The following is a 26,360-nucleotide window of genomic DNA, read 5'->3' as shown; positions in this document are numbered from 1 at the left end:
GGAATCCCCAGTGTAAACTGAGATAAAATGCCTGTAAAATCCTATAATCCACTCTATTAGAGTATTATATAATGTGTGTGTTTCTGTAATATAATTGTGCCAAATACTTTCGTTATAGCGCCGCTCTGCGCTTCTGTGACCCGCCGGAGCTCTCTTCCCCGCAATTATATTACAGAAACACACACATTGTACATTATATACTACTATAATAGAGTGAATTATAGGATTTTAAAAGCATTTTAAAACTAGGGCTTATTTTCGGGGTAGGGCTTATATTGCAGCCCTCCTGGAAATTAATGCTAGGTCTTATTTATGGGGAAACACGGTATATATATATATATATATATATATATATATATATATATATATATATATATATATATATATATATATATATACATATATACACACACACACACACATACATACATATATATAGTGCCCCCTAGGGGAAATTTCACTTCAATTACTGTGCCAGAAACACAACACAAAGTGAGAGAACGTTTCCAGAAAGTAAGGGCAGCTGTGACCAGAACAGGCGTCCCAATCCCAGTTTTCCTATCCGTATTCATTCCAGGGACTACAACATTGAGAATCTGCTGATCAATTTCTGTTTATAGCCAAAACAGGAAGAGAGAGGAAATCCCCGGTTGTTACCCATTGGGAGAGTTTACCCCCCAATTCCTGCTCTGGTGACCACCCAAAATGTGGGCTTTTCTTTAGGGCGAGAGCAGTAAACAGGACAAATAAAGACAGTGAATCTCCTTAATGGGGACACGGACAGCAATAAAAACTCACAGGTGTTCGAATCTTTCTCCACTTCATCCAAATTGAAAAATGTATATCGGCACCCATAGTTGATTGCTGCACTGTCAGGGACTGAAATGCTCCAGGAAAGCTCTTTTAATCCTGAGCTAATCAAAATGACCACAGCCGATCAGTTGAAAGTCAAATGGCTTTGTGTGCCTTTGAGAGGATGATTAGCTACATCTGATTGAGTTTACAAGTCATTTTTAGGAGGAGGGGGATTCTTTCCCCAACTTAGTTGGATTTTTTTTTTCTTACATGTTGGTGTTCTATCTTTCACTTGGATGTACAGCCAGGTAAAACAAAATCTGTCTGTCTTCATTTTAGGCTACAAAGCAACAAAATTTGATTATTTATACCCACTGTAGACCGGTTTCAGGTCTATCGAATCCACCTCAATGAGGCACGGGAGTGTGTACTGTACTGAGAGCACTGATCTCCTTCTGAAAATACCAGTTTGCTTGGCTGTCTTTGGCAGCGAGCTGCTGAATGGTCATTATTGCGATTTGCACACTTCTTCTAGCCCAGCGACCTTCACAACACAGAAAGAAGGTCACACAGCAGCCAGACCAACAGCATTTTCAGAAGGTGATGTCAGTAATGGAAGCCTCGTGTCTCTTAATTTAGGTTCTTCCAGTTCTCTCTGTACAAGATGAGCTGGAAAAGCAACCCCCCCCCCCCCCCCCCTCTACATTCCACCCAAAATAAATCACTGGCTTTACATGGAGCTGCCATAGACAAGAAAGCCAAGACCGAGACTACGAGGACAGCGATGTGTACAAAGAAGGGGAAGGTGTGCTCAGCATACAGAGGACATGATAGACATGGCAGATTATCTCACCAATACACATGGTATGTAACCCTTCCAGTGCCGGGTGACCCCGGACCAGGCTGTGTATAGAGCCAATTCTCCTGGCCACAGGTGACTGGCAGAGTTCAGGGTTGTGCCTCATGAAAACAGGAATGCCTTATCTTAATGTTTTTGGTATAAACTAAAGTCATACTCCCTGACTGCATAACACAAATATCTGACTTCAATGAGCCCAACCCCCAGGTCCCGTCTATCCGGTTATAAACACTTATTACAGCTCAGGTCATTCCGGGACTCCGGAAAAACTTTACTCAAGTCACTATGACAGGAGCATAATGACGAGGAGAGGGGAGGGGAGCTCAACGCCAGAGAGGGGAGGGGAGGAGAGCGGAGCTCAACGCCTGGGAGGGGAGGAGAGGAGAGCTCAACGCCAGAGAGGGGAGGGGAGGAGAGCGGAGCTCAACACCAGAGAGGGGAGGGGGGAGCTCAACGCCAGAGAGGGGAGGGGAGGAGAGCGGAGCTCCAACGCCAGAGAGGGGAGGAGAGCGGAGCTCCAACGCCAGAGAGGGGAGGAGAGCGGAGCTCCAACGCCAGAGAGGGGAGGAGAGCGGAGCTCCAACGCCAGAGAGGGGAGGAGAGCGGAGCTCCAACGCCAGAGAGGGGAGGAGAGCGGAGCTCCAACGCCAGAGAGGGGAGGAGAGCGGAGCTCCAACGCCAGAGAGGGGAGGAGAGCGGAGCTCCAACGCCAGAGAGGGGAGGGGAGCGGAGCTCCAACGCCAGAGAGGGGAGGAGAGCGGAGCTCCAACGCCGGGGAGGGGAGGAGAGCGGAGCTCCAACGCCGGGGAGGGGAGGAGAGCGGAGCTCCAACGCCGGGGAGGGGAGGAGAGCGGAGCTCCAATGCCGGGGAGGGGAGGAGAGCGGAGCTCCAACGCCAGAGAGGGGAGGGGAGGAGAGCGGAGCTCCAACGCCAGAGAGGGGAGGGGAGGAGAGCGGAGCTCCAACGCCAGAGAGGGGAGGAGAGCGGAGCTCCAACGCCAGAGAGGGGAGGGGAGGAGAGCTCCAACGCCGGGGAGGGGAGGAGAGCGGAGCTCCAACGCCGGGGAGGGGAGGAGAGCGGAGCTCCAACGCCGGGGAGGGGAGGAGAGCGGAGCTCCAACGCCGGGGAGGGGAGGAGAGCGGAGCTCCAACGCCGGGGAGGGGAGGAGAGCGGAGCTCCAACGCCGGGGAGGGGAGGAGAGCGGAGCTCCAACGCCGGGGAGGGGAGGAGAGCGGAGCTCCAACGCCGGGGAGGGGAGGAGAGCGGAGCTCCAACGCCGGGGAGGGGAGGAGAGCGGAGCTCCAACGCCGGGGAGGGGAGGAGAGCGGAGCTCCAACGCCGGGGAGGGGAGGAGCTCCAACGCCAGAGAGGGGAGGGGGGAGCTCCAACGCCAGAGAGGGGAGGGGGGAGCTCCAACGCCAGAGAGGGGAGGGGGGAGCTCCAACGCCAGAGAGGGGAGGGGGAGCTCCAACGCCAGAGAGGGGAGGGGGGAGCTCCAACGCCAGAGAGGGGAGGGGGAGCTCCAACGCCAGAGAGGGGAGGGGGGAGCTCCAACGCCAGAGAGGGGAGGGGGGAGCTCCAACGCCAGAGAGGGGAGGGGGGAGCTCCAACGCCAGAGAGGGGAGGGGGAGCTCCAACGCCAGAGAGGGGAGGGGGAGCTCCAACGCCAGAGAGGGGAGGGGGAGCTCCAACGCCAGAGAGGGGAGGGGGGAGCTCCAACGCCAGAGAGGGGAGGGGGGAGCTCCAACGCCAGAGAGGGGAGGGGGGAGCTCCAACGCCAGAGAGGGGAGGGGGGAGCTCCAACGCCAGAGAGGGGAGGGGGGAGCTCCAACGCCAGAGAGGGGAGGGGAGCCCCAACGCCAGAGGGGGGAGGGGAGCCCCAACGACAGAGGGGGGAGCCCCAACGACAGAGGGGGGAGGGGAGCCCCAACGACAGAGGGGGGAGGGGAGCCCCAACGACAGAGCCCCATTCACCCACAGGGCCAGCTTGTCATATAAATGTCATATCACAGGGGAGAGCATATATATATATATATATATATATATATATATATATATATATATATATATATATATATAAATAATTTGTTCCGCATTGACTTCTATAGCATGCAATACTGCATGTGGCCAGAGGTGGGGGGGGCGCCGGAGAGACTCTGCGATTGTTTGGCTGCCTTTAGAAAGCCCAGCAAAGGCTCAGAAACACTCAGGAACGGAGTGTTTCTGAGTATTTCTAAATAGCTTGCGAACCTCAGGCCAAATGTGTACTGCACAACGCAGAGGCTTGAATCCTGCAACACTTGCAAATGAGTCAGGATTTAAAAAAACTAAAAATAAATTGCTTGTATTGCGAAACGCTCATTAAATGCGTTACTCGCAATCCGAGGTTCCACCGTCTGGCTCAGCTTTGCCTAAACAAACTATTTCAAAGTGATAGCAAAGCTGGAGTTGGCATTAAAGCAGACCTTCACCCATTAAAAATACCCTTTTCCTCCCCCCTCTCCCACAACTGGAGAACACTTCCTATTTATTTTTTAGAAGGTTTCCAAGCATTTTATTATTGCACCACAGCACTTCCTTTATTTCCTTGCCCATCCTTGTTTTATGTGCAGTTGTCATGGTGCTGCACACGTGATCAGCTATGACACCAGCCATTTAATGGCCTGACAGTTCGATAGACAGGGCACGCAACCATGACATTAAAGCTGGGGTTTACCCAAAAATCAACTTTCTGTCATTAGATCCAGCATACTGCTGACATCTGCAGTATGCTGGTATTTTTATTTCATTTTTTGTACTTATCGTTTTAGCCGTATTTCTTCTCCTGCACCGAGCGGGGAATCCTTCGGGGAGTAGGCGTTCCTAAATAAAGCGCAGTTGATTGACGGGCTTGGATAGCGCGTCACACCTTCCGAAAATAGCCGACGTGACTCTCGGCAATTTACGGCACCTGCGCAGTCAGCTCTACACGGCAGGCGCAGGCGCCGTATAGCGCCGTAAGCAGCCGAGAGTCACGTCGGCTATTTCCGGATGGCGTGACGCACTATCCAAGCCCGTCAATCAACTGCGCTTGATTTAGGAACGCCTACTCCCCGAAGGATTCCCCGCTCGGAGCCGGAGAAGAAATACGGCTAAAACGATAAGTACAAAAAAAAAAAAAGAATCCAGCATACTGCAGATGTCAGCAGTATGCTGGATCTAGTGACAGAAAGTTGATTTTTGGCTGAACCTCCGCCGCTTTAAGGCCTCATGCATACTGCAGCTCAATAAAGCGACTCCTACAGGCTTTTGAGTTTTTTGCCTAGAAACTCCCCTCAATGTTAGCCAATATGTCCAGCACACAATGGCTTTTTCCAGGAGTTTACAGGTAGAAAAAAACCCCACCAAACTCAAGTTTTTGAGAGAAGCTTTCAAGCAAAAAAAGACAAAAGTGCCCAAAAATGTGCAAAAACACACGAAAAAGCTCAAAAAATTAATAAAAATAAATAATAATTTAAGGAAAAATTAGCTGAGGGTTTGTGAAAAAAAACGCTTATGCTCAAAGAAGCTCAATAAAAACATTCAACAGAGCCCAAAAAAGTACAAGAATCTTCAAGCTGAAATAATAACTCAAACGCTTGTAAAAGCATATTATATATATATATATATATATATATATATATATATATATATATATATATATATATATATATATATATATAAAAAATTTGCAGTGTACATGAGCCCTTAAAGTGATTGTGTACCTTTGTTTTCTTTTTTTAAATATCAAACATATCCACTGTGTAGTTTGTTTTGCACTGTGTAGCCCCGAACCTCGTCTTCTGGGGTCCGGCGGAGCTCGCGGCTCCTCCCCCGCATCAGTTATGTGACGTCCAGCAGGATAACAGCCGCCGCGTGCCTGTGGTGGGCACACATCGCGGCGATTGGTGGTGCGGTGTCTCAGTCTGACACACCGATACACTGGCCTCTGGCTGTGTCCAATCACGGCTGATCACGATGTAAACAGGAAGAGCCATTGATTGGCTTTATCTCACTCGTGTCTGACAGATGCAAGTAGAGGAGAGCCGATCGGTGGCTCTCCTGACAGGGGGGGGGTTTGGGCTGATAGTTTAGCAGTGAAGCCCCCTTCGGATGCCCGCCCAGGGCCACCAGGATGCTGCTGGGACCACCAGGGATGGCCATCCACACTGGACCACCAGGTATGCCCCCACTAGACCAACAGGGAAATGCCAATCTGTGCTGGGGCAGCTGCCAATCAATGCCCAGCCTCAATGCCTGCCAGTGCCACAAGGGATGCCCATCAGTGCCACCTACCAGTGCCCATCAGTGGAGGAGAAAACTTACTTATTTACCAAAAAAAAATCCAACATTTTGGGCATTTTCTTATTTGTTTAGCAAAAAATACAAACCGCAGAGGTGATCAAATACCACCAAAATAAAGCTCTATTTGTGGGGAATAAATTATATGTATATGTTTGGGTACAGCGTAGCATGACCTTGCAATTGTCATTTAAAAGCTGAAAATTGGCCTGGGCAGGAAGGGGGTGTAAGTAACTGGTATTGAAGTGGTTAAAGCAGAAATAATCTGCCAGAAAAACTCCTAATCGTGGCTAGCATTTTTTTTTTCTTTACACTGACTTTGCACGGTGCCAGGAAGGAAGTCGGGTGCCAAGGTGTATGTACAGAAGTTACTTCATCAGGGCTTGTCCAATGGGCAAAGCAAGAAGACACTGGACCTGGAAAGAGTAAAATAAGATGGCAGCACCAGGATCAGAGTGGATGTACGGAGCTCAGAGCTCCCATCACTGGAGGAGATCACACTCCAAGGTAAGCGGGTCGTTATGGAGAATCAGGATTTATTTCCGCTTTACGGCGGCCATCAACTCTGCCTTCTCCGCAGATAAACAAGGTCTAAGTGGCCGTAACATCCTGCGTTCACCTCTACAGATTAATATGCCCTGTGCACACCGATACAATAATACTGTCCTTCAGGCATGGCTATGTAAATAGCAATTCAGGGTTGCTTAAAAGCCCATTTATCTGCAGAGAAGAGCTTCAGATAGAGACTGCATGTATGAGACCACAGAGAGGAGCAGTAGGTCCAGTCACCAATCAACAAAGCCTGTATATGAATTCAGTAAGCATGGATATTCAGCAATACACAGATTTAAATAGACATACATAATTACCTAAGATCAATGCTGCAAGCAGTGCCCTGCTGGCTCTAAGCCCAAGAATTGAGCAATCATGTGACTGGCGATTGCTCAGGTCTCCTTCTTCACTGAGTAGACAGTGGTGTATGTCATACGTACATATTCGCCAGCACACCGTGGATCGGCCAGAACGTCCAAAAATGTATTGCAGTGAAAACATCACAAGGATTGCAACGTTTCAAAGTCGCACAGGACCTCTTCGTCAGGCAAGTGGCATCGTCAGGCGTGGTATCAGGGGTGGACTGACCATTGAGCCCGAGGGCCCCATGCCACTAGGGGGCCCCATCAGGGTTGCCAGGCTCAGTAAAACCAGGGACAGTATGTAAAAATCTGTGTGTTTTTTAGATCTGTCCCTGATATGTCCAAAACTGACATGCTTTTAATGTAAATATCCCAAGATTTTAGCTGCCCTGCCTCTGCACTACCTCCTGGCGTGGTGGCCATCTGTAAGCCAGAGGGGCCCCATAATCTTATATTGCCCGGGGGCCCCCATGGGTTGTCAGTCCGCCCCTGCATGGTATCACTTGCCTGACGAAGAGGTCCTGTGCGACTTCGAAACGTTGCAATCCTTGTGATGTTTTCACTGCAATAAATTTTTGGACGTTCTGTACGATCCACGGTGTGCTGGCGAGTATGTACGTATGATTGTTGTTCCAGTTCCCAGCTGGTGATCGCTTCAGCACCCATTTTTGCATTTATTGGCCGTTTCTCCAGGAAGGTGTGCGATTGGAATATTGACTAAGTGGTGTATGTCAGTCACTGGAGCGGCTGGCTCAGGCTCCCAGCGATGCTCTGAGAGGCGGTGCTGCCTGCCTGCAAGGCATCTGGGTGGATCACAACATTATTGTCAGGATCCCTCCAGAGTCTGGACTGGTTGAGTCACAGGGTAAGAACCCCCTTTATTTTATTGCTGTGTCCCTGTTAGGCAGATATGACAAATAAAACTGGACAAGGGTTATAAGTAGGGTTGTCCCGATACCACTTTAAGACCGAGTACAAGTACCGATACTTCTTTCAGGGACTCGCCGATACTGATTACCGAAACCTTTGTTTTTATGTCATGTGACAGTGGCACATGTGTCAGTATTTTTTATTTTTACAATTAAAATGTTTTACTATTTTTTGTTATGTTTTTTTACAATGCTTTCTTTTCTTTAGAGGGGGAGTGGATGGTGTCAGTATGTTTTTTATTTAAATTTCAATTTTTTTTAAAAAAAGCAGCACAGAGGGGGACAGCAGCAGCACAGAGGGGGACAGCAGCAGCACAGAGGGGGACAGCAGCAGCACAGAGGGGGACAGCAGCAGCACAGAGGGGGACAGCAGCAGCACAGAGGGGGACAGCAGCAGCAGCACAGAGGGGGACAGCAGCAGCAGCACAGAGGGGGACAGCAGCAGCAGCACAGAGGGGGACATGGAGGGGGACAGCAGCACGGATGGGGGTACTGGAGGATACAGGAACAGTCATCGGTGTGACATTTGGGGGACTTACAAGCACTGATCACCGCTGTATAGATTTCACTAAAGCAGCTGGTCCGGGGGGGAAGCTGTCAGGCTTTATCGAAATCTATAAAAAGGGAGATCCATGCTTGCAACTCCCCCCACCTCACCGATCATCCCTGACTGCCCAGGTATTGGGTGAAGCATCGGAGCATCCCCCCCCCCCCTGAGTACAAGGACTCAGGGAAATGCATGGTATCGGTATTGGGACAACCCTAGTTATAAGCCTCCCTTATGCCTGGTATACACAATGAGATCAGACGAATGATTGCCCACTTTTTTTTTTTTTGCATGCTAGTCTCATATTTAAATGAAGACGAGTTTACTAAAGTTACAAAAACTCTCATACAACAGAATAAAATAAATAAATCGTAATGTGTTGTAGTGTATTTGTATTTCCTGACGCATTCATGGCAGCACACACTGGGTTGTGACTCCGCCCCCACAACCTGACAGGATTGGTTAGCTATAAATTCGAAGAGGAGACACCCGGCATCATTCTCTTTTTTTATCCTCACCTGACAGGACATGGACGTACAGCTTGCCTCCTACCGCTATCGCCCCAGCAGGTTCAGCCTCTCCTGTTTGGAAGTCCCCCCTGTACAGTCTCTAATAGAGCTATATGGGGGGATCCCCGCTCTGGTGGTCTCAGGGGCTAAATCCCGGCAAAATTCCTGGCATCACACAAGCTCTAAATGAGCTTAGAACTCTGGCAGTGGGTCTCCCTCTTTTTCCAGGTATTTGGCTAGCTGCCTTCTGTATGCCTTTTTTTCCACTATTAGGCACATATATATATATGTATAAAGGCATGTCAATCTGCTGTGCCTGTTAGTATACATATGTAGGTGCCTGTTAATTGTGCCTGTTAACTTTGGGAAGTTCCTACCTCTTTCTTTCTCCTCAGGCTTGCTGGGCTGTGTTGTCCCATGCTTCCCCTCCACCACCGCGCTCCCCGTCCGCTCTGCGCATGCGCGCCGCACTCTGATGATGCGGCAGCCTCCCTCACCCTCATCCAAAATGGCGTCCGGACACGCGCGGCGCTACTGCGCATGCGCGATGACGTCATCAGCGCCGCGACGGCGGCGCCAAATTTAAAAAATGTCATTTTTTTATTTTTTCCTTTTCCCAGCTGCTGCTCTGCCGTTTTTCCTGGAATTTTTTCCTGCAAGGTACCCAGCTCTTCTCCTCTGCCAGGCTCATCTCATTTATCTTTTTCCACCTCTTTTAACCATTTCTTTGCTTCTCCAGCTCCCATTTCTGCTGCTGTCTTCTCCATGGAGCCCACTGCCCTAGCAGACCACTACCAACAAACGAGGTATGGAGGCCATCATTTGACGGGTAAGTACTGAAGAGAAAAAAGAGAGCCGGCCACTGAACACTGCCTTTGTTTTGCAGTCCCACCAGGCCTAGAGACGCAAGCCCACGGCGCAGGGAGAGATCCAGGCATGTATCAAGCAGAAGGTCTCACAAGAGTCGGTCAAGATCATCCTCCCGTTACCACCGATCAAGGCATAGCCGATCACGCCACAGCCGTTCCCGTCGCAGCCGGTCCCACCGCAGACGGTCTCCCTCATCGCACCGTGAACATTATCATGCCCGTCCTGCAGCAAACGCCTGCTGGGTATGCGGTGCTACTGCCATGCCAGGGAAGCTAGCCTGTCACTCTTGCTTTAATGAAGCAACGAAGGAAAGGGAGATGGATGTTAGAGCCTCTTCTGACCGTCCAAGAGAGCCGGCACAAGAAGCAGCCTGGGCCGTGGCCCCTCTAGCCTGCGATGACCCCACTCCGGGAACCTCTTCGGCCTTTAGTCCGTATGCCCAGCTACCAGGAACCCTTCCCGATCCTGAGGAACAGGAGATGATATCAGGGTTTGATTTCAGCTTGGTCGAACCCTTTGCACGCTCGGTTAAGGAGGCCATTGGCTGGGAAGAACCAGTGGCAGATCCCCCGAAGGTGGGGAAATACTTCCCAGAATTAAGAAGGGACCCTGAACTGTTCCCCTTCATTGAGGAATTAGAGGACCTCATCAAAGACGAGTGGGAAAAACCAGACAAGCGGCCTGGTCTGTCCAATAAACTAGCTAAGTTATACCCGCTGAAGGAGTCTAAAGTCTCCCCCCTCATCAACGCCCCCATCGTTGATTCATCCCTAATGCGGCTCGCCAGGCATGTTACGCTGCCCATAGAAGACGCGGTCTCGTTCCGAGATGTCCTTGACCGCAAAATTGATTTGGAGCTAAAAAAGGCATATTCTACGGCAGGGGGAGCATGCAGACCAGCCATTACCACGGCAGCTGTCGCCAGAGCCATTTCCACATGGGCAGCCAATGCTGAAAAGGCCCTCCTGGAAGGTACCGATCAGGGGGAGGTGATTTCCACTTTACAGGAAATCAGACTGGCTGGCGACTTTGTGGCAGGGGCTTCAGTAGATGCGATTCGCTCCTCGGCTAGATCCATGTTAGCCTCAGTGATGGCCCGCAGAGCCTTATGGTTGAAACCCTGGGTCGCTGACACAACATCGAAGTCAAATTGGTGCAAGATACCATACGATGGCGCAAACCTGTTCGGCGCTAAATTGGACTCGGCGATCTCCAAGGTCACTGGAGGAAAATCAGGGCTTATTCCATCGGATAGGAGACCCAAGCCTCAGAGGAATCCTACCTTCAGGCGCAATCTGCCTGAGAGATACAGGGAGGCCAGAACCTATCGCCCCGGCAGGGAGTTTAGGAGAGATTGGAGATCCACTCGCCCTCCCTTTACAAGGGCTCAGAAGACCAAGCCCGTCACCGCGGGGGACCAACCAAAGTCCTTTTGAAGCTTTGCCTGCCCACCCAGCTCAGGTGGGCGCCAGGCTCAGGGCTTTTGCACAAGTGTGGTCAGAGCACATAAAGGACCCATGGACCCTCTCTACGATCAGCCAGGGTCACAAGTGGAACTTTATGGGGGCATTGCCTCACACTGTCTTCCAACCCACCAAGATTCCATCTTCTCCGGACAAAAGGAAGCTTCTCGTTCAGTATATTTCAGAGCTGATTCTAAAGGGGGCAGTCATAGAAGTTCCTTCGCACCAAAGGGGCAGGGGATTCTATTCCCCTCTATTTTTGGTCCGAAAGAAGTCAGGGGACCTTCGGCCCGTTCTGGACCTCAAACGTCTCAACAGGAGAATTCAGATAGAAGCTTTCAAAATGGAAAGTCTCCAGTCTATCCTTCTGGCAGTAAATCTAGGGGATTGGATGCTGTCGGTGGATCTTTCCGACGCCTACCTCCATGTGCCAATCCATCCGGCGTTCCAGAAGTTTCTACGCTTTTCCATCAGCCAACAGCACTTCCAATTCCGATGCCTACCGTTCGGCATCTCTTCGGCACCCAGAACGTTCACAAAGGTCCTCCTACCTCTCGTAGCTCTCCTCAGGGAAAGGGGACTTCGCGTGCATCACTATCTGGACGACATCTTGCTCTTAGCAGCAAGCCAGGAGACTCTGCTCCTCCAGCGGGAGATCCTGATCGCTACCCTTCAGAATTTCGGCTGGCTGATCAATTGGCGGAAGAGCAGCCTTCAACCCTCACAGGTGATGATATTCCTTGGGGCAGAGTTGGACACCAAACAGAACAGGGTACAGCTGCCCCTGGAGAAGGTGGAACCTCTAGTTCAGAAGGTACGGAATCTACTGTCCTCCAAACTCGCGTCAGCCAGAACCTGCCTCAGCGTACTGGGCTCAATGTCCTCAACCATTCCCATGATGCAGTGGTCCCAGTGGAACATGAGAGCCTTCCAGAACTCCTTTCTAAGACAGTGGGACGGAGTTTCAATGCACCAACGCATCAGAATCTCCACTCAAGTGAAGCACGCTCTTGTGTGGTGGACATATCCTGCCAACCTCAGGAGATCCAGACCTATAGCTCCTCCGAGTCCAGAGATCGTGACCTCAGATGCCAGCGAGAAGGGCTGGGGAGCTCATTACCGGGACCAGACAGCCCAGGGACCGTGGCACTTCCCTGCCCGGGGCACAGTTTCGAACATTTTAGAGCTCCGAGCTGCGTTCCAGGCACTCTTAGCCTTCGCGCCTCTGCTACAAGGGAAGACCGCTTTAATCCGGATGGACAACAAGGTGGCGGTAGCTTATGTCCAGAGACAGGGCGGTACCCGAAGCCACACTCTATTAGAGGAGGTTCACCCCATAATGGAATGGGCACAGGCTCATCTATTAGACCTGAGAGCAGTTTACGTCCCAGCGGCACAGAACACGCTAGCCGACTTCCTGAGCAGGGAACTTCGTTCAAACAACGAGTGGTCTCTGAACCTCCGGGAGTTCTCCATTTTGACGGAGGCATGGGGGACTCCAGAGATCGACCTGGCTGCAACACCAGCGAATGCCAAATGCGTGAAGTTTCTTTCCAGAGTTCCCTTTCCGACAGCAGAAGGGACAGATTGCCTTCTTCATCCATGGGACTTCAATCTGGGGTACATCTTCCCCCCAACTCCCTTGATAGCAAGGTTTCTATCTCGGCTCCGAAGGTCATCAGTCACAGTGATCGCGGTAATACCATTCTGGCCGAGGAGGCCGTGGTTCACGACTCTCCTGCAACTCAATACCCGACCTCCTATCCACCTTCCGGTCTCAGCAGACCTCCTTCACCAAGGTCAGCTCCTCCATCCGGCTCCGGACAGACTCCACTTGACAGCCTGGAGGTTGAGAGGGCTAGGCTTAGAGAACAAGGATGTTCCCAGGCAGTTATAGCAACCTTAATGCAGGCCAGGAAGGTCACCACGAACACTGTCTACACCAGAGTCTGGGAGAGATTCGCCCATTTGGCGCAACTCAAAGGTTGGAATCACGTCTCTCCGGATCCTTACCAAGTCCTAGAATTTCTGCAAATAGGAATTGACAAAGGTCTGAGCTCAAGCACCCTGAAGGTACAGATCTCCGCTCTGTCTGCCAAAACAGGCACTAGATGGGCCCTGCACCCCTTGATAATTCAGTTCATGAAGGCATGTATTAAAATTAGGCCGCCCAGGAGACCATCCTTTCCGGCTTGGGATCTTTCAGTAGTTCTGGAGGCGTTGTCCAATCCTCCCTTCTTCCCGCTCAACTCAATCTCCTTGTGGGACCTGACCCTAAAATTGTCCTTCCTCATTGCCATTGCTTCGGCTAGGAGAGTGTCGGAGCTGCAAGCTCTTATGTCAAAGGAACCATACTTAGTTTTCCTGTCCGACAGGGTGGTACTAAGGCCTTCGGATCGCTTCCTTCCCAAGGTTACTTCAGCCTTCCATTACGGCCAGGACATCGTTTTGCCATGCCTTTCTAACGAAGATGGTGAACCGCATGCCTTGGACATTAAGTCTGCAATTTCTAACTACCTATCAGCCACTATCCACCTTCGGTCAACAGACGCCCTCCTGATTATACCTCACGGAGCCAGACGAGGTCAGGCAGCCTCCTCTCGAACCATCGCCTCTTGGCTAGTTAAGGCCATCGAAAAAGCATATTCCACTCAACAGCTGGAGATCCCAGAAGGCATGAACAGCGCATTCAACTAGGGCAGTGGCTACCTCTTGGGCAGCATATTGTGGAGTCTCTTCAGAGACCATCTGCAGAGCAGCAACCTGGTCTTCCAGGCATACCTTTATCACCCACTACAGAGTGGACGCCGCTCTGTTGGCAACTTCCGAGTTTGGCAGATCTGTCTTCAGGGCCAATTCTTCGGCTCTATAGGAAATAAAATACTTTTGCATTGAACCCGCCCGACTAGCGAGTTATTTCCCAGTGTGTGCTGCCATGAATGCGTCAGGAAAACGGAAAATTGTATACTCACCTTTCCGCAATTTTCCTTTCCTGACGCATCTTCATGGCAGCACACAACTGCCCACCCTATTGTTCAATGATGATGATATTTACGGAGAATGATGCCGGGTGTCTCCTCTTCGAATTTATAGCTAACCAATCCTGTCAGGTTGTGGGGGCGGAGTCACAACCCAGTGTGTGCTGCCATGAAGATGCGTCAGGAAAGGAAAATTACGGAAAGGTGAGTATACAATTTTCCGTTTTTCGAACAACAACTGTGCCGATTAAAGGCCAGTCCATACCTTAGAAAAACAGTCCGGATGCATTTCTGCATGCGCGTTTTTGATACTTTCCAGTGCTTAGATTGTAAGCTCCAAGGATCAGTGCCCTCCTATACCTCCTGTATTGAATTGTATTGCAATTGTACTGCCTGCCCTCATGTTTTAAAGTGCTGTGCAAACTGTTGGCGCAATATAAATCCTGTATAATAATAATAAATAATAATAATAATAATAATAATAATAATAATAATTTCCCTCACTATACAATGGGGGCATGTGCATTTGGGGTAAATTTAATGCACTTTACTGCATTCTAGTACAGTTCAGTGAAGAAAAAATACAGCATGTTCTACTTTTTTTCTGGAACTGGAATGCTCTGGTGTGAACTATGCCATTAGAAACCATAGGATCCATTGTCCATGTGTTTCTGATGCAGAAAAAAAAAAAAAGAAGTTGTAGGATCTGGTATGTTAGATGAAAAATGTTTGTGCTTGTCCCATTAGATAATATCAGATGAACTGTGTACTAATGACCAGATTTTTCATACGATTTTCTGATCGTGTGTACAGGCCAATACTCAAACTAAAATGCAAAAAAATAAAATAAGTCACGCACTCCTAGGCATAGGAGACGAGATCTCCCAGCAGGAAAGCAGCCGCCTACGGGCACCACGGCTTCTATACTAAGCACTTCCTGTAAGGAGATCGGGGCTCATCCAGCTGCAGTTACATGCAGTGACTCCATTCAGGTGAATTCCTAATTCTGTCCAATAGGCTGAAGGTAAACAGGAAGGATTGGTGAAAGAGATCTCTCTCTGAAGAATCCCTTCTAAGCAAATCTCTCTGACTCCTGCCGGGTCTATCTGCAATCACAGAGAAGTTACAACACGTCTGAAATCAATGACCCCCCCCTTTATATCCTTACATACACTTTTATATTGGTTGTAGCAAATAAAAGTGTTCTACTATTACACAATCTGGGGATACATCTTATATCTACTAAAAACAGATAAAAAATAAACAAAACAATGTACATCAATATATATAGCTGAAGGAACAATCTACAGGGTGGGGGGTTTGATATAATATGAAGCAACAATCTCAATGGGGGGAGGGGGTATAACATGAAGGAACAATCTGAGGGTGGTATAATATGAAGGGAATGTAGGGGGTATTACAGTGTATACAGATACAGTGTATAAAGTTTAATCGGACTCAATGCCAGTGACTTTTACCCTGTCATTCCATTGTATTACACAAGTTAACCGCCTAAGGACCGCCGCACGACGATATACGTCGGCAGAGCGGCACGGCTGGGCATAAGCACGTACAGGTACGCTGTCTTTAACCACTTGCCCACCGCCCCATGCCTGTTTTTAAAGATGTATATCTCGGTAACGGCAGCAGCTGCTGCCACAACCGAGGTATGCATCTTTAGTGCCAACGGTCCTGTAAACGATAACGGCGGTCTCCGCGGCGGATTCGCCGCGAGATCGCCGTTATCGGTGGCGGGAGAGGGGCCCCCCCTCCCGCGCCCTCCGCCGCTTACCGGAGCCGTCGGTAGCGGTGGAGGAGATCGGGACCGTTCGGCTGGTGACTGGGGACGAGACTGAAGGAAAAATCTCCTTCGCCCGTCCCCATAGCTCCGCTGGGCGGAAGTGACGTCAAAACGTCAGTCCCGCCCAGCCTCTTAAAGCAACATTTTTTTTTCTGTCATTTAAAAATATGACAGTTTAATTTATTTTTTTTGCATTTAAGCCTAAATATGAGATGTGAGGTCTTTTTGACCCCAGATCTCATATTTAAGAAGACCTGTCATGCTTTTTTCTATTACAAGGGATGTTTACATTCCTTGTAATAGGAATAAAAGTGATATATTTTTTTTTTATTTCAGTGTAAAAAATTATAAAAATAAATAAAAATAAATAAGAAAACAAAAACATTTTTTTTAAAAACGCCCCGTCCCGACGAGCTCGCGCGCAGAAGCGAACGCATACGCGAGTAGCGCCCGCATATGTAAACGGTGTTCAAACCACACATGTGAGGTATCGCCGCGATCGTTAGAGCGAGAGCAATAATTCTAGCCCTAGATCTACTCTGTAGTTTAAAAAATGCAACCTGTAGAATTTTTTAAACGTCGCCTATGGAGATTTTTAAGGGTAAAAGTTTGACGCCATGCCACGAGCGGGCTCAATTTTTAAGCGTGTCATGTTGGGTATCATTTTACTCGGCGTAAAATTATCTTTCACAATATATAAAAAAATTGGGAAAAAATTATTGTTGTCTTATTTTTTAATTCAAAAAAGTGATTTTTTCCCCAAAAAAGTGCGCTTGTAAGACCACTGCGCAAATATGGTGTGACAAAAAGTATTGCAATGACTGCCATTTTATTCCCTAGGATGTCTGCTAAAAAAAAAATATATAATGTTCTGATAAATTTTCTAGCAAAAAAATTGTGATTTTCACATGAAGGAGAGAAGTGCCAGAATAGGCACGGTGTTCAAGTGGTTAAGAGCGCAGCCGTGGGTCGTGTGCACGCCGCCATGATCGGGTCACAGGAGCTGAAGAACGGGGAGAGGCTTCCTAGTCAGACTGTCACAGGGAATGACGATCAGTGATGTCACATGCCAAGCCACGCCCCCTAACAGTTAGAATCACTCACTAGGAAACACTTAACCCCTTCAGCGCCCCCTACAGGTTAACCCCCTTCACTGCCAGTGTCATTTTCACAGTAATCAGTGCATTTTTATAGCACTGGTCGCTGTAAAAATGACAATTGTTCCCAAAAGTGCCCAATGTGTCCACCATAATGTCGCAGTCACGATAAAAAAAAAAAAAAAGCTGACCATTACTAGTAAAAAAAAAAAATATCAGTTAAAGCGACGCAGTGCCAAATCGCAAAAACTGGCCTGGTCCTTGAGCTACAAAATGGTCCGGGGCTGAAGTGGTTAATTTCTGAATGCATTTGTTTTATTTATTGGTTCTTTTATGTGTGGATTGTTACCGACATGCGGTTATTATTTCATGTCAATAGCACCTTAGAGATATATTGACCTAGAAAATGGTGACGTGTTCAATACTCATATTCCCCGCTGTATATGCACAGCGTATATAGGCGGAGCGAGTGTGTATATATAGGGGATATACAGTATATGGGGGGGGAGGGAGGTAAAGTATATAATATTTCCCCACCCCCCTTTCTTTTCACCCCTGCTGCTCTCGGGCAGTGCCCGCAGTCTTGCTTTTCCTTTCCTTCTCAGCTTTTACTTCTACCATTTTAAATTAAAAAAAAGGAGGGAGGCCGGGGCCATAGTGATCTGACGCATTTCACCGGAATACGCTGGACACGCAAAGACAGAAAGGTGGCTGTGTCAAAGACCTGATTGCGATATAGATTATACGTATATCATCCGATACCCACATGCCTAGTTTATACAGGGTTTGTTATAGAGTTGCTGCTTACTAGCATAAGATTGGATTCTGCATAGGTTTACACACACAGACACACACACACACACACACACACACACACACACACACACACATATATATATATATATATATACACACACACGGGGGTAAACCTATATACACGGGGGTAAACCTATATATATATATATATATATATATATATATATATATATATTTACCCCTGTATATATGTATATATAGGTTTACCCCTGTATATATGTATATATAGGTTTACCCCTGTATATATGTATATATAGGTTTACCCCTGTATATATGTATATATAGGTTTACCCCTGTATATATGTATATATAGGTTTACCCCTGTATATATATATATAGGTTTACCCCTGTATATATATATATATATATAGGTTTACCCCTGTATATATAGGTTTACCCCTGTATATAGGTTTACCCCTGTATATATGTTTCTGTGGATGTCAACCTAAGAGCCGGTTCACACTAGGGCGACTCATCAGGCAACTCAGCCGTCTGACAAGTCACGTCCCATTCTATTCACCAGAACCGTTCTAATAGGAGCTCCGACTTAGAAAAAGGTTCTTGTATGACTTCGGGGGCGACTTGCATTGACTTCTATACAGAAGTCGTTTTGCAAGTCGTCTCTGAAGTCGTCTTCAGGATGCCTTGCCGAGTCGCCCCTGAAGTTGTGCCGCCCCAGTGTGAACCGGCTCTAACTGTATTGTTACTGTGGCTCATGTGGACCCATTTCCTGTTATGAATAAATAAACCCCCCCCCAAAAAATAAGTATATAATATACAGTATATGAGGGGAGAGGGATATAATATATATATATATATGGGAAAATGGTGTAAACAGTATATGGTAGGAGGGGGTGTATATATATATATGGGTAGGGGGTATATACAGTATATATGGTAGGAGGGTGGGTGTATACAGTGTATATATGGGGGGTAATATTCATTATGAGGGGGATATATATACACACACACACAGTATATGAAGGGAGAGGAAGGTTTATATGGTAGGAGGGGGTGATATAAAGTATATGGGGGAGGGGGGTGTATATACAGTATACGGTAGGAGGGGGGGTGTACATATATACATACATATATAATATACAGTATATGGGGGAGGGGTGTATATATAATATACAGTATATGGGGGAGGGGGTGTATATATAATATAAAGTATATGGGGGAGGGGGTGTATATATAATATAAAGTATATGGGGGAGGGGGTGTATATATAATATACAGTATATGGGGGAGGGGGTGTATATATAATATACAGTATATGGGGGAGGGGGTGTATATATAATATAAAGTATATGGGGGAGGGGGGGTGTATATATAATATAAAGTATATGGGGGAGGGGGTGTATATATAATATACAGTATATGGGGGAGGGGTGTATATATAATATACAGTATATGGGGGAGGGGTGTATATATAATATACAGTATATGGGGGAGGGGTGTATATATAATATAAAGTATATGGGGGAGGGGGTGTATATATAATATACAGTATATGGGGGAGGGGTGTATATATAATATACAGTATATGGGGGAGGGGTGTATATATAATATAAAGTATATGGGGGAGGGGGGTGTATATATAACATACAGTATATGGTAGGAGGGGGTGTGTACATATATAATATACATACAGTATATGGGGGAGGGGTGTATATAGAGTATATGGTAGATGGGAGGGGGGTGTATATAATATACAGTATATGGGGGAGGGGGGGTGTATATATAATATACAGTATATGGGGGAGGGGTGTATATATAATATAAAGTATATGGGGGAGGGGTGTATATATAATATAAAGTATATGGGGGAGGGGGTGTATATATATAATATACAGTATATGGGGGAGGGGTGTATATATAATATACAGTATATGGGGGAGGGGTGTATATATAATATAAAGTATATGGGGGAGGGGGTGTATATATAATATACAGTATATGAGGGAGGGGTGTATATATAATATACAGTATATGGGGGAGGGGGTGTATATATACAGTATATGGGGGAGGGGGTGTATATATAATATACAGTATATGAGGGAGGGGTGTATATATAATATACAGTATATGGGGGAGGGGTGTATATATAATATAAAGTATATGGGGGAGGGGGGTGTATATATAACATACAGTATATGGTAGGAGGGGGTGTGTACATATATAATATACATACAGTATATGGGGGAGGGGTGTGTATATAGAGTATATGGTAGATGGGAGGGGGGTGTATATAGTATATGAGGAGGGTATATATACAGTGTACGGTAGGAGGGGGGTGTCTCACCTGCTCCTCTCCCCCCCGGCCCCGCTGGCGGTCAGGCTGAGGGAGGGGACTATCCTGGCGGTGGAGAGGGCGGGGGTCTCCGGTAGGACGGTGCGGGGCCCGTTGGTGGGCGCTATCCGGGGGGACGGCTCGGGATTCTCCCATATCTGAGGCGGACACATCGGCCTCCCGTCCAGGGAGATATTATTGAGGAAGAAGAGCGCCGCCTGCCTCCTCCGGGAGTCAGTCCCCTTCTTCCTCCGCTGGCTCAGCTCCCCGGGACCCGGAACTCCGGGAGAGCCGCAGGTCGCCGCGGCCATTCTCTGACTGAGGCCCCGGACCGGGGAACGGCCCGCCCGCCGAATGCTCCGCCCACCCGCGTTCCCCATTGGCTGGTGCTAGGGTACCGACAGGCAAGCTTCGCTGCGGTTGGTTGAAGCCGCCGCCTTTCACATGGGAGACCAAACAGGGCGGGGCGAGAGAGCAGGAAGGTCACATGTCACCCGAGGACACACGTCCATGGAAGTGATGACGTCACTGGCAGCCTCCCATTGTATACAATGTATCCATCTCTATCATTCGTCATGAAAAGGAAGAGCGCTTCCTGGTAGTCATGGCAACCAATCAGCGTCTCCTATAATGAGATGACTGAGGAGCTTCATACTACTAGGAGCAACTTACTGATCATCACATAGGATTGCTGGGGACACCAATCACATGACCACCCCCCCCCCCCTTCCCAACAATCATCCTATACTATGGGGGGAGGGGGGGTGTTATACACACACATAGGAAGTGGGGGGCGCAAACAAACTGAAAAAATAAACTTTTAATAATGCCGGACTATAAATAGTCATTTATCAGGTGCCCATCATATGCAGCCTCGCTGTGCCCATCATATGCAGCCTCACTGTGCCCATCACATGCAGCCTCACTGTGCCCATCACATGCAGCCTCACTGTGCCCATCATATGCAGCCTCACTGTGCCCATCACATGTAGCCTTGCGGTGCCCATCATATGCAGCCTCACTGTGCCCATTGTATGCAGCCTCATATGCAGCCTCACTCTGACCATCACATTACACCAATCACATCCACATTTCAAGAAAAGTATAATAAAACCACTTAACATAATGTGTCCTCATCAGAGTCCCCCTTTACATCAGAGTGTCCTCATCAGAGTCCCCCTTTACATCAGAGTGTCCTCATCAGAGTCCCCCCTTACATCAGTGTGCTAATTAGAGTCCTCACTTATATCAGTGTGCTAATTAGAGTCCCCCTTTACATCAGTGTCCTCATATTACTTAAAATATGGGACGATGCTCTTGAGGCCGCAGACGAAGGAGAATCTTGCCTCCTGGTTCTGCTGGACCTAAGCGCAGCCTTTGACACGGTAGACCACAAACTGTTACTGATGCGACTAGCCAAGGTAGCAGAAGTCGCAGAAGGTGATTTACCATGGTTTTCCTCTTTTCTTGGAAACCGATCACAAACAGTGAAACTGGGTTGTTTCACGTCGGAAAAGCGCACGGTGTCATGTGGAGTCCCCCAAGGATCCCCCCTGTCACCGGTGCTTTTCAACATCTATCTTCGCCCTCTTTTTGATATTATCAGTAGCCAAGAACTACTCTATCACTCTTATGCAGACGACACGCAACTGTATTTTCGCATCTGCAACAAAAAGGATCATCATCCCAGTTTAGAGAAATGTCTCTCTTTGATAGAAAACTGGATGACTAAGAGTTATCTTAAACTCAACAGTTCAAAAACAGAACTCCTTATGTTTCACGCCAGCCGAAAGAGTCAACTGGCAACAACCTGGACACCGCCGCCCATTCTGGGCCAAATCATCACCCCTAGCTCCAAAGTCAAAAGTCTCGGGGTCATCTTCGACACCTTCATGACAATGGACGCACAAATAGGGTCAGTAGTCAGCGGGGCGCACCATCTGTTGCGCCTACTACGCAGACTTATTCCATTTATCCCCAGAAGACGTAGCAGTCGTGGTGGGAACAATCGTGAATTCCAGACTGGACTATGCAAATGCCCTTTACCTCGGACTCCCTAAGTACCAAATCGCTCGTCTTCAAGTCGTACAGAATACGGCCGCTAGACTTGTGACTGGGAAAAAATCATGGGAATCAATCTCACCTTCGTTGAGAACCCTTCACTGGCTGCCAGTAAAAGACAGAATTGCATTCAAAGCACTCTGCCTGACACATAAGTGCATCCATGGGAAGGCTCCGCAATATCTTTGCGACAAGATAGAACCTCACAATTCGAATCGCGTTCTGCGATCCACCGACCAAAATCTGGTCAGGGTTCCAAAAACCAAATACAAGTCCAAAGGAGAAAGAAGGTTTGCTTTTCAGGGTCCGAGACTATGGAACGCTTTACCAACCAGCATTCGGTTGGAGGAAAACCACCTGATTTTCAGAAGACAGATCAAAACTCTGCTCTTCTGATGTCTTGAGACACGAACAACTAGCGCCCAGAGGCGATTCAGTTCGCATGTGCCGTGCTATATAAGTTTTTTCAATCATTCAGAGTCCTCAACACCTATCAACATACACTCAGATCGCTTTTCAGAGGAGCAGCACTTCTGCCCGTTCACTTGTAAAGTTAGGGGGAGGTAAAACAGCAGGATAGAATAGAAGTCTATGGCTAAGCGCAGCAAACCCGCACCCATGGCATAGGTAAACCGCACCACATCAGTGTGAAAGCAGCCCTACACTATTATGCCCGGTGTATTGCTTCACACTGACCTGAAGATCTGCTCTTCCCTGCTGCTGGCACCACTCTGGAGACTACTAGCCGGGATAAGAGGTGGAGTGCAGTTGGGACAGGAGCCGGCACTACAGAGGAGGAGGCATCGGCTAATACGACTCTCGCTCCCTACTACACCTCCAACCTTACAAGTAGTCCCTCTGCTTTGCACTCTGTTTGATGCTCTGGATTGGCGGGTCAGCACCCCAGACTGAGACCTACCAGTCACCTGTCCCAGATCTACAGGTCGCTGACCCCCGATTTTACCATGTGAGTAATTATAAGTTATCCTTTTTCCTCCACGACTCCTTTATATATAAATGCCAGCTGCCAAAAGTGTTTAAACTGCTCAGAACGTCCTGATTCTATTATGTATTTTCAGATCAAACCTCGTGCTTCTGCTTTTAGGAACTCCAGAAGGATCAAAGAATTAGGCTTATGAGGGCTTATGTATGAGCTTTCTGTCTTTTTTATACAATTCTCTGATTATTGGTGGTATTAGAACATTCCTGAAGACTTGTCAGAAGAGATCTGGGGCCAGATTCAGATAGGTCATCGGATCTTTAGATCCGCGTAACCTATCTGATTTACGTTACGCCGGCGCACGTTTGAGCCAAGTGCTTTATTTAGAAAGCAGTTGCCTCAAAAGTTGCGGCGGCGTATCGTAAATCCCCCGGCGGAATTCAAATTCCGCGGCTAGAGGGTGTGTAACATTTAAATCAGGCGCCTCCCCACGCAGAACGAACTGCGCATACGCCGTCCGCTAAAATTTCCCAGCTTGCATTGTTCTAAATGACGTCGCTAGGACGTCATTGGTTTCAACGTGAACGTAAATTACGTCCATCCGTATTCGCGAACGACTTGCGCAAACAACGTAAAAAATGCAAAATTCGACCCGGGAACAACGGCCATACTTAACATAGGATACGCCGCATATAGCAGGGGTAACTATACGCCGGAAAAAGCAGAACGCAAACAACGTAAAAAAAAAATCGCTGGGCGGTCCTTTGTTTCTGAATCGGCGTAACTCCTCATTTGCATATTCCTCGCGTATACAAACGGAAGCGCCACCTAGCGGCCAGCGTGAGATTGCAGCCTAAGATCCGCCGGTGTAAGTCACTTACACCTGGCGGATCTTAGGGAGATCTATGCGTAACCTGATTCTATGAATCAGGCGCATAGATCCTACCGTCGGACAATCTGAACAACGGCGTACAATCTAAACAGAGGAGAATAAGGAAATGCAGAGAAGCCGCTAACTACAAATATGTTTGTAGCACTGACCCCCGAAGGAGCTGCTGGTTTAATTTGGGCCTGCACTCTAACAATAAACCCCACTAACTTGGCTCAATCCCCTTGGCACAGCTGTGATGCAATGCAATACAATACAATGTAAGACAATACAAAATACTGTACCTGTATTATAACCCCAGGATCCACTGACTGCACTTGGAGTGAGAAAAACAGTACGCCACAACAACTGGATACTTAACCAGAGATATATTTTACTGTGAAATATGCAAAGAAGTGATTACAGTAATTGTGCTGTCCTCCCAACGTAAGACGACAGCACAATTGATTTAAACATAAGCTATTTGAAAACAGTATACATAAACATTTTATACCTGGGAGCTCCCCCTACTTTATTAGCTATGCGTGAGATCTCACTTAAAGTACTTGGTCTTGGATCTTCTTTTCTTCGCTAGCTAAAGTGATTTTGTAATCCACAGTTTTGATGAGTCAAATTGAAAGTGAAAATGCTCCTGGTGTAACTGCAACAACTATTTTAAAATCGCTTGAAATGTCAAATTAGATAGGCCTCAAGCCTTCTCAGTTTCAGTTCCTCTGCTCCTCTGTGGAACTATAAATCCCAGTGAGGCCTGTATATGAGTCTAACTGCGTGTAAACTTAGCAAACTGTGGGTCGTGACCCGCTCACCCACTGGATCGGAGCTCCGGGTAGTAACTTTTGTTCAGGGTCCTGTGACTGCAACTTGCTTCTCCGTCAGCTCTGTTCAGCTCCGCTGGATGGATCCGGTTCTCCGATGCTCGGATGAGTGTCTCTCGGTCTCTGCAATCCGGCCACTGTCCTCTAGCTCTCTGAGCTCAGCCTTTCCTCCCCAGCAGCTCGGCATCCGCATCCAGAAGGCTTTTTTTTTTACACTCCTGTCTCCCCTCGTCTCCAAGGCAACCAAAATCCTCAACCAAACATCTCTCTGCATTACCAGTATTTGGGTCTCTCCTCGTCTCCAAGGCAACCAAAATACTAAACAAAACATAGCAATGTCCATAGACGTTGTATTAAAGTATGCAAACACACATCAATATACAAGAATGTCAGCGCTACATGTCTTTTTTTTTTTTTTTTAATCATTTACTAGTTAGAAATGATATATTTCCAGTTTATCATTATACTGTATATCTATGCCAGCATGTGACAGATGCCATGCCAATGAAGGATGCCACATTACACAGTATGGTGGTGACAGACTGAGAACGTCACTCCATAACTTTATGAGTTGTAATGATCCTGCAATGCATTTCCTTACACCAGTTGAGCAGGTTCAAGGCAGGGGCGGACTGACCATTGGCACTCTCGGGCACTGCCCGAGGGCCCCATGCCACTAGGGGGCCCCATCAGGGTTGCCAGGCTCAATAAAACCAGGGACAGTATGTCAAAATCTGTGTTTTTTTTTACATCTGTCCCTGATATGTCCAAAACCAACATGCTTTTGATGTGAAAATCCTGAGATTTTAGCTGCCCTGCCTATGCAATGCCTCCTGGCGTGGTGGCCATCTGTAAGCCCGGGGGCCCCATAATCTTCTATCGCCCGGGGGCCCCATGAGTTGTCAGTCCACCCCTGGTTCAAGGTGATCTATCCAGACAGACAAAGAGCCAGATTACAAGCAGGAAACCTAAACCTGTAAAACCCAGCATGTTACAGTGCTAAAGTAGGTGTAAATTATATTTTTGAGGTCAACACGCACATATGTATTATTATTGTTGATCTTACAAAAAAAACTTAATTGTGAAATGCTCTTTGACAACATATACATTTCTCATATTTCTCTAGTCAGAAGGCTCTGATTTGAAGTGGACAGCATCCCCCGAGGAAGCCCAGAATTTTAGGACGAAACACGTTGGGAACCACGCTAATCTTGCTGTACCCATAAGGACTGTATTTTTTTATATATATATATATATATATATATATATATATATATATATATATATATATATATATACCGTATTTATCGGCTATAACGCGCCCCGGCGTATATAGCGAGCACCCCCGAACTTGAAGGAAGATTCCTGCGCAAAAAAAAAAATACTTACAGTTTGGATGCCCCTCGTCGGTGTCTTGCCCGTCGTCTATCGCGTCCATCGGCGGCCTCAACCGGTCCGGCTTC

At 47.7% G+C, this 26,360-nt stretch overlaps 1 protein-coding gene across 4 annotated transcripts in view; it reads right to left on the bottom strand.

Moving 5' to 3' along the window:
• CABLES2 (Cdk5 and Abl enzyme substrate 2) overlaps positions 1-20,565 on the bottom strand; it is a 63,668-nt gene extending 43,103 nt beyond the window's left edge. For all 4 annotated transcript variants that reach the window (XM_040331023.1, XM_040331022.1, XM_040331024.1 and 1 more), the window contains exon 1: positions 20,205-20,565. In XM_040331023.1, the coding sequence (XP_040186957.1) occupies positions 20,205-20,503 (299 nt within the window). In that variant the 5' untranslated portion in view covers positions 20,504-20,565. The remainder of the gene's footprint in view (positions 1-20,204) is intronic.
• Between the last annotated feature and the right edge of the window lie 5,795 nt (positions 20,566-26,360).

The sequence above is a fragment of the Rana temporaria genome, chromosome 12 (genome assembly GCF_905171775.1).
Source record: "Rana temporaria chromosome 12, aRanTem1.1, whole genome shotgun sequence".
Taxonomy (NCBI): domain Eukaryota; kingdom Metazoa; phylum Chordata; class Amphibia; order Anura; family Ranidae; genus Rana; species Rana temporaria.
Note: the sequence above shows the minus strand (reverse complement) of the source record. Positions and strands in the feature narration are given on the sequence as shown.